This window comes from Martes martes, assembly GCF_963455335.1.
Source record: "Martes martes genome assembly, chromosome: 4".
NCBI classification, from domain to species: domain Eukaryota; kingdom Metazoa; phylum Chordata; class Mammalia; order Carnivora; family Mustelidae; genus Martes; species Martes martes.
In genome coordinates, this window is record NC_137891.1 from 161,945,020 (window position 1) to 161,958,125 (window position 13,106).

The window sequence follows — 13,106 nt, forward strand, 5'->3', positions numbered from 1 at the left end:
CTGATTTTCATTAAGTTCTACATCCTACTGAATTATCAAATGAAACACATTCATTTTTCTTTGTGTATAAATGAGATTTTAAAATCACTGACTTTGGTTATAATTTTTATATAATCTTAATAGAGAGGTTTGTAAGATCATGTCAGTAGTTTTAGGAACCTCCCCAAAAGTTCTCAGTTAAACAAAGTAAAACAGTAATAAACTTCAACTAACAATAACAAGACTCTTTTCTTATAGGGAATCCTAGAGTTTTTTTTTTTTTTAATTTTTATTTACTTATTTTAAGTCATCTCTACACCCAACATGGGGCTCGAACTCACAACCCCTAGTTCAAGAGTCACATGCTCTTCTGACTGAGCCAGCCAAGCACCCCATCTACAGTTCTATTCTTCATAGAGAATATATACAACCCCTCCTCCAGCTATCTTTTTTTTTCTTCATAGCATTATGATGTCTAAACATAAGTGATTTTAAATTCCTGATAGCTTAAAAAATTCTTGGTAAGATTATCACAGTTTTCTAGGGAAAGAGGAAAGTAACCCACACACGAAGAGAGTGATGCTTTGTTCATGTTTTCGCCATAGGTTTGCTTTAGGAAATAGCATGTCCTTCAGAATGGAAGAATTTATCTGTCTCCTATTTGATGGGGTTCAGAGTGAAGATGGCTGACTAAATAAACATGGGGAACTGGAATTTCCTTGGAGGCATCCTGGAGGAAGTTCACATCCACTCCACCATAATTGGAAAGATCTGGCTCACTATCCTGTTCATATTTCGAATGCTTGTTCTGGGTGTAGCAGCTGAGGATGTCTGGAATGATGAGCAGTCTGGCTTTATCTGTAATACAGAACAACCCGGCTGCAGAAATGTGTGCTATGACCAGGCCTTTCCTATCTCCCTTGTTAGATACTGGGTTTTGCAAGTGATATTTGTGTCTTCACCATCCCTGGTCTACATGGGCCATGCTTTATACCGACTGAGGGTTCTGGAGAAAGAGAGGCAGAGCAAGAAAGCTCAACTGAGAGGAGCACTGGAGGGGGTGGAGTTTGAAATGCCTGGGGACCGAAGGAGACTGGAGCAAGAACTTTGTCAGCTGGAACAAAGGAAACTAAATAAAGCTCCACTCAGAGGAACACTGCTTTGCACTTACGTGGTACACATTTTCACTCGCTCCGTGGTTGAGGTTGGGTTCATGATTGGACAGTATCTTTTATATGGATTTCATTTAGAGCCTTTATTTAAATGCCATGGCCACCCGTGTCCAAATATAATTGATTGTTTTGTCTCAAGACCAACAGAAAAGACAATATTCCTACTATTTATGCAATCCATAGCCACTGTTTCGCTTCTCTTAAATGTTCTAGAAATTTTCCACCTAGGTTTTAAAAAGATTAAAAGAGGGCTTTGGGGACAATATAAATGGAAGTATGAGCATAATGAATTCTTTGCGAACAAGTCAAAACAAAATCTTGCCAAGTATCAGAGCACATCTGCAAATTCACTGAAGAGACTCTCTTCTGCACCTGATTATTACCTGTTAATGGAAAAGCAAAAACACACAGCAGTGTGCCCTAGTTTAAATTCACCTGCATTTCAGGTGGATCCTGACAATCACAGCGGAAATGATGAGAAATGTGTTTTGGATAAACAAGAAACTGTACTTTCTGATGAGATGCACACACTTAGCGCTACCCGTAGTCATCTTCAACACATCAGCTCATGTAATAATGAAGACACTCATAAAATATTTAGAAAAGAATTGGGTAACCCATTAAGGGAAAAGAGAGAAATTGATGGCAAAGACAGCAAAAGGAACCACTGCTCTAGAGGTCACTGTTCTATTCCAGGTGTTGCTATAGATCTGGACAACCACATGGGGCAGTCATCCCAAACAGCTTTCCCTCTACCTGCTAACCGTGCCTGGGAACAGTTGTGGCTTAGTGCTACATGGGGTCCCTCTAAGGAAGATGAAAATCAGGTGTCACCTCCTAAAGGAAACCTGAAGGGCCAGTTCAGAGAGGGCACAATTAGCACCCTTCCTCCTTCCCAGGGAGACTGCCAGTCACTTGACATTCCAGATACTCCTGCTTCTTTGGGACAGTTGTCCTTTGAATCTGATTTGGTCAGAAGCTGCAATAATCCTACTGCTTCTCCTCCAAATCATTTGGGGTTGCTGACAAACAACCTCATTGGTAGGCGGGCTCCCACAGACCTTCAGATCTGAACAGCTGTTGGCTTCTAGACATTCTGCATATTAAGCTATCACAGAAGTACCCTAGTGGTGGTGGAGCACAGGCAAGACAAGGGCAGCCCTAAAGACCCAGTGTTAAGGCACACAACTGCAAACCCATTTCAAAAAGAAAAAAGATTAATTCTGAATGGTGAAGGCACAGTTTTAAACTCAAAGACATAGTTACCAAATCAGGATTACTTTTTCAGAGGCTTCCTTTAAAATCCATGAAAACTGATTCTGGGAAAGTCACATGTTCAGAATCGAGGCTTAATGGTTTGGAAACAGGTTTTTCCTTGAAGGGAGTACAGCTTTAGGAGACTGTCCTTGTCCTACATAATTCTCCTTTCTACTTGCTAATCTTTTATTTCTGGACAATGGTTCAATTGTTTGTCCCTGGGACTTAATTTAGTTTCTTTATTGACTGCAACCTGATGTCTCCTGAGTATAGTGATAATGTCGCTATCTAGTAAATAAAATTTTAAAAAGATTGATGGCTTTATAGCATCTTGATTTAGTACCCAGACTGGAGTCGTAGCTCTACACTCCTTGGTCCTCTAACTTCGCCACTTTACTAACACTGCCCACCTTACAAGGATAGCATGAGAATTAAAATAAGAAACGTGTTTAGTACAGTGCCTGCCACACATTAAGCGCTCAAAAGCTTAGTACGTTACCGCTCATCCTCCAGAGGCCCTTATCAAGCCCGCCACAAAACAAACTCCAAAAGTAAGAGCGGGACCTGAAACACACGAGTCCAAGCACTCCTTTCCAGACATTGCACACCCAAGGGTTGCCCGGCGTCGGTCGTGCGCACCTTTTCAGGATGAGAGCCAAGAAACCAGCATGTATAGGTTGCCACACCTAATGAGGTTCCAGTTGAGACAGCTCTGCTCCAGACGGGTGTCCGAAGATCCCACAGACGGGTGTCCGAAGATCCCACCCGGCTCCAGTCCCAGCGCTACCGGCCTCCGCAAGCCCCGCCCCCGACCGCCACGCCCATCTTTGGCCCCACCTGGACACCAGTCCGGAGTTACCAAAACCTCGCCTCTCGCTAAGCAACCGAATCGCGGCAAGGACCGGAAGAGGAAGGAGAGGTGCTGCTCCGGGAGCAGAGAGGCGGGCGTACGCAGCCTCCCTCGGCTTAGCCCACTATGGGGCACTCACAGCGTCCTGGTCGTCATGAAAACAGGCCACACCCCTGCGATCTCGGACCGTGGTTAGCAAGTACGCAGGCGCGCGCGCCCTTCCGCGCATGAGCAGTGCGGCTTAGAGCCCGCCAGCCACGGTCTCGGGCGCCAGCTACGCCGCTGCCGCTGTCACTATGGCCCATTACAAAGTGAGGGGGGCGCGGCGTGGCTGGGGGCGTGCGGGCGGTAGCCAGCCGCTGGTCGGCTGAGGGTGGGAGTGGGGGCGCGGGCGCAGGTTTTGGGGGCCTGAGGTAGCGAGGCGGAGGCGGGGTTGCCGGACTCCCAGCGCCTTCTTCCTGCTCCGGCCCCTGGGCTTTGGCCACTGACCCGCCGTGTCTCCTCAGGCCGCCGACTCGAAGCGCGAGCAGTTCCGGAGGTACTTGGAGAAGTCGGGGGTGCTGGACACGCTGACCAAGGGTGAGCATGGGCTAGGAGAGGGTTATTCGTGTCCACGCTGTGCTCCTTGGCTCTGAGCCCCCGACGGGCCAAGGCGTAGGGAAGGAAGGGGAACAGGTGGGATCTGTCTGAGGTCCAGCTAGGTGGGCCTTGGGGTTCAGCAGGCACTGGCGCACGTCTGGCTGTCGGACGGCGCCGGAGTTGGGGTAGTCTCGCTCACACTACCGCTCTCCGGGCGGGGAGTGAAACTCTTGCAGCTGTTGCAAAGTCCCTCCAACTTCCGTTGCTTTGCCTCGAGCGGTCGCAGCGAGCACGTTTGCTAAAGACCTTGAGATCCCAATTCCTCTCTCCTTACAGTTTTTGCGGAGTCAAAATTATGTAAAGAAGCATTTTCCCCTCGAACAAAGGGCCAGTGGGAAAATTACCTGATTTCAAAGTTGCTTATAAAATAACTAAGTGAACTCAATCCTCAAAGTAGGCGATTCATAGTCAGTTTGGCTGCGGTTTTTCAACCCCCATTTCGTAGGCTACACCAATTCCTGCTCTGTGCAGATTTCGTAAGTAGAATTACAGTTTAAAGAACTTGAGGGCACATGAAAATGGTTATATTGTTTACACTTTTTAAGATGGAAGCTGCTACACTGTATCTCTTTCTCCAAGGGGATTCAAGACCTAAGATGAATAAGGAACTTCAAACTGGAGAGTTCCAAGAGAGAGCTGGGGTACTGCTTACTTCATTAGCTCAGCAATAATGTGAATGCCTGCTATGTATCATTCAGCTCATTGGCTAGGACTTTCAAGGGTATAGAACAGAAGAGCTGTCAGGGATGATGACTGGCTCCACATGAGAAGTGTCTGGGAATTAATTTGGTAACTGCTCTTTGGCTGGAAGCAAAGATTAGGAGAAAATTCTGGGAGATTAACTCTGGGTCTTAGCAGAAAGCAGGACTTTTAATTCCCATGTATGGGCTGAGAATTCTGAATTGCTACCAACCTTAGGTTCAGGTACCAGTTTCCTTATCTCTTGCAATTAAATTTCAGCAAACATGATAGGAGTATTCTATGAAAGTGCTGTGCTCTGTCCTCTCCTGAAGTGTCACAGAAGCTTGGAATTTCATTGACCCCTCCCCTTTAAAAAAAACTCCATAAGTTAATTAACTTTCATCATTTTATTCAGGTCTCTGTTCCAGGCACTGGGGATACAGCAGTGGGGTGGGGGGGGGGGAAGCCCCTGCTCTAAATGACTTTATATTCTATTTGGAGGAGACAGATAATACATAGTGCCAGCCAGTGGGAAATTATATGAATAAAAACACAGCAAAGGAGATAAAGAGCAACGGGTGTGCCATTTATAAGGTGTGATGGGGGAAGGTCTCAAGAAGTAACATTTGAGCAGAGATCTGGATGAAATGTGATGTCAAGCATTCCAGGAAAGCAAGGAGGCCAGAGTGGCTGGACAGAGTAAAAGACAGAATGTTAAAAGACAGATAAATGACCTTGGTGGGAAGTAACAGCCTTGTGGCCATACGTGGATCTTCCCTTGCGAGATTGGAAACCGCTGAAGGCTTCTTTTCCCTTGCTTACATCTACTGGCATCTAACTTCTCAATCTCTGTAGATTTCCAGTCTCCTAAATAATATCAGAGAACTTAACCTAATGTCTCTATTGATGTGACCTATTTAAAATTTGATTTTCAGTTTCAAACACGGGTACTTTACACATATTTAATTTAATTTTAATACAGCATATTTCCAAGAGGATCTGAAACTGCTTCGAACATTAACACACTAAAGGATGGCTAAAGATAAAGATAAGTCATATGGAAAAAGAAGCATTTGAGTTATTTTGAGTACATCAACCTCTAAAAATCCCTCCTGCTAAGACAAAAAGGGAAACACCAGCTATTGAGTTCTTATCTGATTAAAAGGAAGTATATTTCATCTATAGAAAAGCACAGGAAACTTGACATTTACATTATGTTCTGTAATTATCAACCCCATAGTACCACAGACAGAAATTTAGAAGCTGAAAGAAATGGGGTGGGGAAGAAGAGGTAGGAAAGGGTAAGAGTATTCATGTCTTATAACGTTAGTTGGCAGAGATCAGTGGAAATTAATGGAAGAAGAAACAGGTTTGAGTGTGTTATTTAAAGAAAAACATCTTGAAGAGAGAGGGTGGTGGTGATGTAAACCTACCAATTTCTCAAAAAATAGGGCTGTATGTATACTTAGAAGAGTAACTATCAGAACTCAGTGCAGGGTGTTAAAAAGTCATCGCCATTTGATTTTTTTCATACTGTCTATATTTTGATGATTTATTAAGACTAAAAAAAGGAAGCGTGTAATAAGTTGTTTTACAACAGTTCTTAACTTGGAGTCTAGAGCTGGACATAATTTGTGTGTAGTTACATTTTTGGGCTTTTGTCACTTTTCAAAGGGTTCCATGCACAAAAAATTTAACCACTGGTCTAGAGATTTTTATCTGAGTAGTCAATCCCAGGAGGAATTTGTTCAGTAGAAGATGAGCAAGGTAGTGCTGACATAAGCTTTTGGATACAAACTCAAACATCTATTTTAATGTTGATTTGAGCATGCGGATAACTGGTAAAGTCTTTGGTTGGTGGTTATTTAGCATGTTGTATATGAAACTATTCTTGAAGCACATTCTGAATTCAAAGCTTCTTTCAGTAATTACCATAGCTGTTGATTCTCTCCAAAATTTTTCTCAAATTTATCTACTATATTTTCACTCCCCCTCACTCTAGTGCAGGCTGCTATCTTTTTCAGCTGGATTGCCACACCTGCCTCTTAACTGCTCTTCCTGCCTTCATCCTTGTCCCATTCAGGATCTTCCACACAGTAGTGAAGAGCGATCCTGTCACTCTCCTGCTTAAAACTGTTTAATTATATGCCTGTTCTAAGGATCAAAGTCCAACTGAACTTGCAGGATCCTCCCTGGTCTGCGTCCTGACCACCTTGCCAGCTTCCTTTCCTGCCACATTGTTCACGGCTCCATCTAGCCATACTTGAATTTTCGGTTCCTCAATGTGTTGTTCTCTTGCCCTCCCCACCCCCTCACCTTCCCATTTTATCTGAAACCCTCATAGCCAAGTCTCAGGTCTTATTTCCCTTTGTTAGGGAGCCTTCCCTGGTGCGTTAGGCTGAGTTAGGTGTTCTTCCAAAGTGCTCCCATAATCCATCATCCTGTATTGCCACTTGAAGCATTTTTTTTTTTTTTTTTGGTCTAGTTCTTTGCTTTTGCACTAGACTGTAAAGTTGTTGAGAGCAGGGACCTTAGTTGCCTTGTTTACCATGGTATGGCAGTCCTAGCAATGTGCTTGGCATATAACAGGCATTTAACATTCACTGGGCTATATAATTTCAGGCATTCAAATTTAAGACTTTAATTGTTGCTTTTTTCTGCTTTTTGATTTGCAGTATTGGTAGCCTTATATGAAGAACCAGAGAAACCTAATAGTGCTTTGGAGTATCCTTTTCATCTTTCAAGTCAGAAAAAGGACTTATTTTTGGAACTCTTATTTTTTCACATAGATAAATATTTAAAATATTTTTCATGATTGAAAAAGTTACTTTCCTTTATGTTTTGCGATGATGATCTCTGGGTAAATGTTGGTGGTAAGGTGGGGTGACCATGATCAGAGATATTGATACTGCTCTGAGCTATTTCATTAGTTTCATTCAGCTCAAGTAAATTCTTAACTTTGGTATTAGTTTTTTAAAGCATCACTTAGGAGCTGCTACTCCAGAAAATCCAGAAATAGAGCTGCTTCGCCTAGAACTGGCAGAAATGAAAGAGAAATATGAAGCTATTGTAGAAGAAAATAAAAAACTGAAAACAAAGGTAAATGTTTTAAAAGAATTCATTTAAAAATAATTTCACCCTTAATGATTAAAAGATCAAAACCTCACTAAAATGGATAGTAGGGGAGGGAGGAGGATAAATAATCTTGATTAACTGCAAGGCTGAACTGATGCTCTATCTAGAAAACCACAAATTGTAAATAGGACAAGCAATGTGTGGTCAAGAAGAGCTTCTTGGGAACCTGCATCAAGAAAAAGATGGGAGGGGGCGCCTGGGTGGCTCAGTTGGTTAAGCCGCCAACTCCTGAGCCCAGCCTAGGTCTTGGGATGTTAGGGTCTCAAGTTCAAGCTCTGCATTGGGCTCCACGCAGAGCATGGCGCCTACTTTAAAAAAAAAAAAAAGGATGAGAACATTGGTTAATGCTGCTTATGAGTAAATGGAGAGTTCTGAGAGTCCTAAGCACTTACTTAAGTAGGTCATTGTAAGGTCAATGCTTTGCGAATGGCACCTCTCAGAGTTGTACAGGGTGTAATCTGCACAGTTGTATGTGCTGGCGCTGTAATGTGTTTATCTCTATAAATTTGTTTGCACTTAATTTTGTCTGTGCTCAAGTTTTTTCTCTGTTGAAACTCCTGTGAGACTTTTCATAAACTTCAAATTAGTCAACTCTAAGTCTGAGGTTTTTCCACATTCTGAATCACATAACGCATTTTACATTACTCTAGGCATTTCTTATAATGTGACTTATCTGCTCAACGACCTTGCGAGATAAGCGAAACAGGTACACAGACCGATTTATAGGTAGGAAACTAAAGCACAGCGAAGTCTAATTATCTTCTCAAATCTCTCAACTAATTGGAATAACCTAAATCTTAGCCTAGTGTTTTTGCCAGGAACCACAGCTTAGCATAACAGAAAATACAGCCCCTTAAATAATCCAAGATTCCACAATACAAATATCAGTTAACTCTTTGGCACCTTTTAAGTCAAAGACATGAGCTCCTCTTCACTGACTGGCTAGATTAATATATGTTATATTATTCTTTTTTCTTGCTTTTTAAGAGAAAGTTCAATAAACTTTTGTTAAAGAGAAAGAGTTAAGTTCTTTACCAGAAGCCATAGCATCTTTGGGAAGAAAGAGACAGATTATTGCATTATTATGTATTTGAGCAGTGCAGTCATGAATTGAAATTCAGCACTGGTTTCACAGTCATTTTAAAGGCTTATATGAAAAGAGTTTTCATTACATTTGATTGTATTAAATCTTAAATTGTATCAATCTTAAATGGTTTAAAAATGGATAGGATATTCATATAAAGTTCCTGATTGAGTAACTGAATAGTTAACTACTCATTTTGTTACTATTAATTTTTTTTTACCCAATTTAGAATAAAATTCACCTAAACTCCTCTGTCTTTGCCCTATAGCTTGCTCAGTATGAACCACCTCAGGAGGAGAAGCGTGCTGAATAGGATCCTTCTCAGTTGAAAAGACACTGAAAAAATGGTTTTGTATGACTTGAATAGTTTGTATAGTATATAACCTTTTCTGAACAGATGCTCTAGAACTCTTTTAATATGTTGAATTCACCTATCACACTTTAACTGTTATAAACACATATACTTAGAATCACCAATAAAAACTCAATATAACTTTCTTTGGGTCTTAAAAGCAGGAGAATCCAAAGTGAATCCTGAAAAAAAAATCTAAACACAGCCATCTAATTCATTACCTTAAAAGACATTCTGTTTATAGTCTGATTAGGAATGATGGTACTGGTTGTATTTTAGCCAAGGAAGTTCAGCATGGAGCTGTTCCTTGGTTCAGTGCAGGATATGAGCACAGCTACAGTCATTCGTTAAAATGAAGATGACACTGTTGTTTATATCCTCTGAAGGCAGCTGGAGAGATCAGTGTGACAGAAGATGCTTTTGCATGGGTTCCCATGAATCTTCTGCTCGTGTTTATATAATGTGGAACAAATAACTCTTCTTTGCCACCACTTTGCCTTAGATGACTGTGTGTGTGCCAGTTGGAACTCTGACACCACGTTTCCTTCTATGCAATCATGCCCTATCTGATGATGTTGCCTTGCTTTGCTCTGTGCTTCAGTGGGTCCTAGCTGCACATTGGCCTGTGTTGTTTTTCAATTTGCTATACTAGCAGTTACCCTGATTGTAATTTATATAACTTCAAACAGGATCACACTGTTTCCCTGCCTTACTTAGTTGCTCAGCTGAGCACAGAACTGAGGCAATATAAAATTCTGGGTTCATGCACAAGCTGGGATGAGAAGGGGAATGAGCCATATATTGTGGAAAATTATAGTTTGCGGGTATAATTATATAGTGCTTTTTCCCTCAAAGTATTTTTCTAGCCTTGAATTCATTTTATCTTCATTATCCCTGTGAAGTAGGTACAGCAAGTATAAGGCGAGGTTGGGTGCTGAATTTTTAGGCCAAAGACTGATATTAATACAAATTATCTACTAACTGTAGAACCTTGGGCACTTCAGTTAACTGCTCTGAGATTCACTTTCCTCATCTGTTAAACGAGAAGAATAATATCAGTGCTGCCTACCTCACAGGGTTGTTGTGAGGGTCAAATGGAATGTATGTGAAAGATCTGTAAATGGTAAAGCACTATATTCTTGTTTGTTAGTCCTTTTCCTTTTCTTTTGGAAGACCTAAAGTCAGATGTTTCATTTTATTGGTCACTTATATTCCTTACTGACTGACTTGACATTATTAAGAGTCATCCTGTTTCATGTATTCTAACCCTATTGTTAGAGAACCTGTTTTTACTCTTTGGTCAAAACACACGTAGAAAACAGAACGCATCAATGAAAGCTGATTTAACTAGCAAAAGCCTCAGCACTTGCTGGAAATTGTGACCGAGCTAACTGTAAGGGCATTTTAATCAGTCATGTTGGCAAGAATGTGGCAATGGTCTGTGTCTCTTCTAGTCACAAGTTTGTTTTTGGCGGGGGGCCAGATACTGTTGGAAGAACATTCACTTGAATCGGTTTATCTTTTACCAATTTGAGTGCCTCCTACATGCTCAGCAGTATGCTGAGTGCTGGGTGTTATAGAGATGAATGACTTGAAGTTAGTTATAAGACATGTACATCAGCAATTACAATGTGGGATAGGAAGTGCTAAGAACCATAAGAACAATAAAACATGGCCCCATGGGGATTGTCAAAGAGAGGGAGACTTGGCTTCTTTAAGCAGTTGGTATGACAGTCCTTTTGGGGAATACAGACAGAATTTTTCTTCTGGCAGCCGACCCTCATTTGCTTCTCTACTATGGCACTAGTATTAGTGTTTACATAAGTCAGGTTACTGTCTCCTGTACCATCCTTTTGGACAGAATGGCAACCAGTGGGTTGGATAACCACATTTTTAAGAGGAAACTGACCTGTTTAAACTGTTGTATCAGTCAGTGCTATTTAAGGATTCAGAGTCAGCCTGGCCTCTGGAAGTCCTCTTCATCATTTCTATCAAGGATAAGGATGAAGAGAATGTACAAGAAGATGCTCAATGGAGTAGAAAAAGGACGTCATCCATTCAGATCCTGCTACGCTTCATTCAGCTGTGTTATCTATAAAATGTAGATTTCATATCTTACCTACCTCACAGGGTTGTTGTAAGGATCAAATTAAATATAACAGATGAAAAGTACCTTGTAAATTGTAAAGGACTACGTATGGGTCACATGGTGTAATGCCAAATCTGTAAATGACACAAAGTTGGCTGGTTGGTAAATTATATTGAAACAAGTTTGAAAATGATAAACTTGGAGTACCCCAACTTCTGGGCCTAAGCCAAAAAGCTGAAATGTCAAGTCTTATGTTTAGGTTAAAAAATGCAGTGGTACAAGTTTAGGCACTAGAATTGCTGACAAAATACTAGTTCCAGTGATTATCTCTGTGAACCACATATACTCTGGATATTAAAAAAAAAAAATTCCATCTGCAAAGCATTAATAGAAATATTGTCCAGGTGCAAACAGTCATCCCTAAGGCTGTATTGGTTAGTATTGAATTGTAGGCGCCAGACATTTGGTGGATGTTGACAAGCTCAAATGCATGTAAAAAAGTAAATGATCAACAGGAAGAATGCATTTAAAAATACAAGGTTGTGGCTGTCCAATATGGTAGCCACTAGCCACATCTGAACTACAATTTAAAAAATTCAGTTCCTCAGTCACAGTAGCAACATTTCAAATGCTCAATCCACAGTGGCTACTATACTGAACAGTATGATTGTAGAACATTTCCATCATCACAGAAAGGTCCACTGTACATCAGCATAGAAGGGATGGTCAAAGGAACGGAGTATGTTTAATGTGAACAGAGAAGGCTTAGTGGGTAATGAAGACTGCAACCTAATATTTGAAGGGCTGTCATGAAAAAAATGAAGACTACTCCTGTATTGTTCCATTTTAAGCTCCAGTGAGTGTGGTTTTTAGTCTAAATAGAAGACTTACAAACAAAGTTACCTCAGTGGATGTGCCTGCCTTTTGAAATAGTGAGCTCTCTTCCCTTGGAACACTGAAGTGTACGCTGCATTATCTATCCGCTGGGGTGCTATAGAGTGGACTCTGTTTAGGAGAGAAATTGGACTAGATGACCTCTGAGGATGTGTCCTACCTTCAACGTATATATTCAGATGTAACTAAGTCCCAGACCTGGCAAGAACATGCTTTCCTTTCATAATCCAGAAGTTAAAGTCTTTGGAAAATCAGCGCCACCGCCATCACCTCCATTTTAAGAGGAGGCTCTTGTTTCGTCAAATTTCCAATTCTAAAGCCTGATTGTCAAGAGTGAAAATTCCTCTGGCTTTCTCAGACCAATCTAGTGAAAGCATTTTAGTTTGCTTTCATTATTCATTCCTTTGGTCTGTAAGCTGAAGGTCACAGAAGATGTAATGTTCTATGGGGCCGGGGAAGGATAAGTTACATGCAAAGTAGACTGGGTGGGGAAAAAGGGGAAACTGAGTCCTTTTGATTTTGAAGTGGTAGTAGTAACCACCGTCTGATTTGCTGAAGAGGGAGGATAAGCTGTTCTAGCTTGGCTGCATTTGCTTTCCTGCTACATGCTAGATCAAACTGTATCATACCCTGACTCTGCCTTTGGTTGAGGCTTTACCTTCACTCAGGCTGGCTCCTCCTCCCTATCCTTGCATATCCCAACCACATCCATCCATCTAGACCTGCTCAGACGCCACTTCCTTACAGACTTTCTCACCCTCCCAACTCCCGAGCATTTTTACCTGTACCTTTGACCTTTACACTTCATATCTCGTACCGAAGCTACTTACGCAGAGATCCGAGCTCTATTAACCTCCGAGCAACATGAGGACAGGCAGGGTCCGAGTCCGTTTCAGTTTTTGTGTCCCTTGTCCCCCCCAGGACATCGCGGGCATCAGTAAATACTGGTTGGGCGAGTACCATTGTAGGAGCAC

General features: G+C 41.6%; 2 protein-coding genes across 2 annotated transcripts; both read left to right on the forward strand.

The window, feature by feature from the left end:
* Window positions 1-289: 289 nt before the first annotated feature.
* GJA9 (gap junction protein alpha 9) lies at window positions 290-2,634 on the forward strand. The gene has a single exon (XM_080802251.1). It carries the CDS (start codon window positions 680-682, stop codon window positions 2,222-2,224), a length of 1,545 nt encoding a protein of 514 aa, XP_080658377.1. The 5' UTR covers window positions 290-679; the 3' UTR covers window positions 2,225-2,634.
* An 822-nt stretch (window positions 2,635-3,456) lies between these two features.
* MYCBP (MYC binding protein) lies at window positions 3,457-11,321 on the forward strand. The gene is made up of 5 exons (XM_080802686.1): window positions 3,457-3,569; window positions 3,765-3,837; window positions 7,254-7,302; window positions 7,548-7,677; window positions 9,066-11,321. The coding sequence occupies exons 1-5, from the start codon at window positions 3,555-3,557 to the stop codon at window positions 9,108-9,110; spliced, it is 312 nt and encodes a 103-aa protein (XP_080658812.1). The 5' UTR covers window positions 3,457-3,554; the 3' UTR covers window positions 9,111-11,321.
* Window positions 11,322-13,106: the final 1,785 nt, after the last annotated feature.

Coding starts and splice junctions, on each gene's coding strand:
- GJA9 (XM_080802251.1), top strand. CDS start 680: ATGGGGAACTGGAATTTCCTTGGAGGCATCCTGGAGGAAGTTCACATC.
- MYCBP (XM_080802686.1), top strand. Junction 3,838..7,253: donor GCTGGACACGCTGACCAAGG/GTGAGCATGGGC, acceptor TTTGATTTGCAG/TATTGGTAGCCTTATATGAA. Junction 7,303..7,547: donor AAACCTAATAGTGCTTTGGA/GTATCCTTTTCA, acceptor CTTTGGTATTAG/TTTTTTAAAGCATCACTTAG.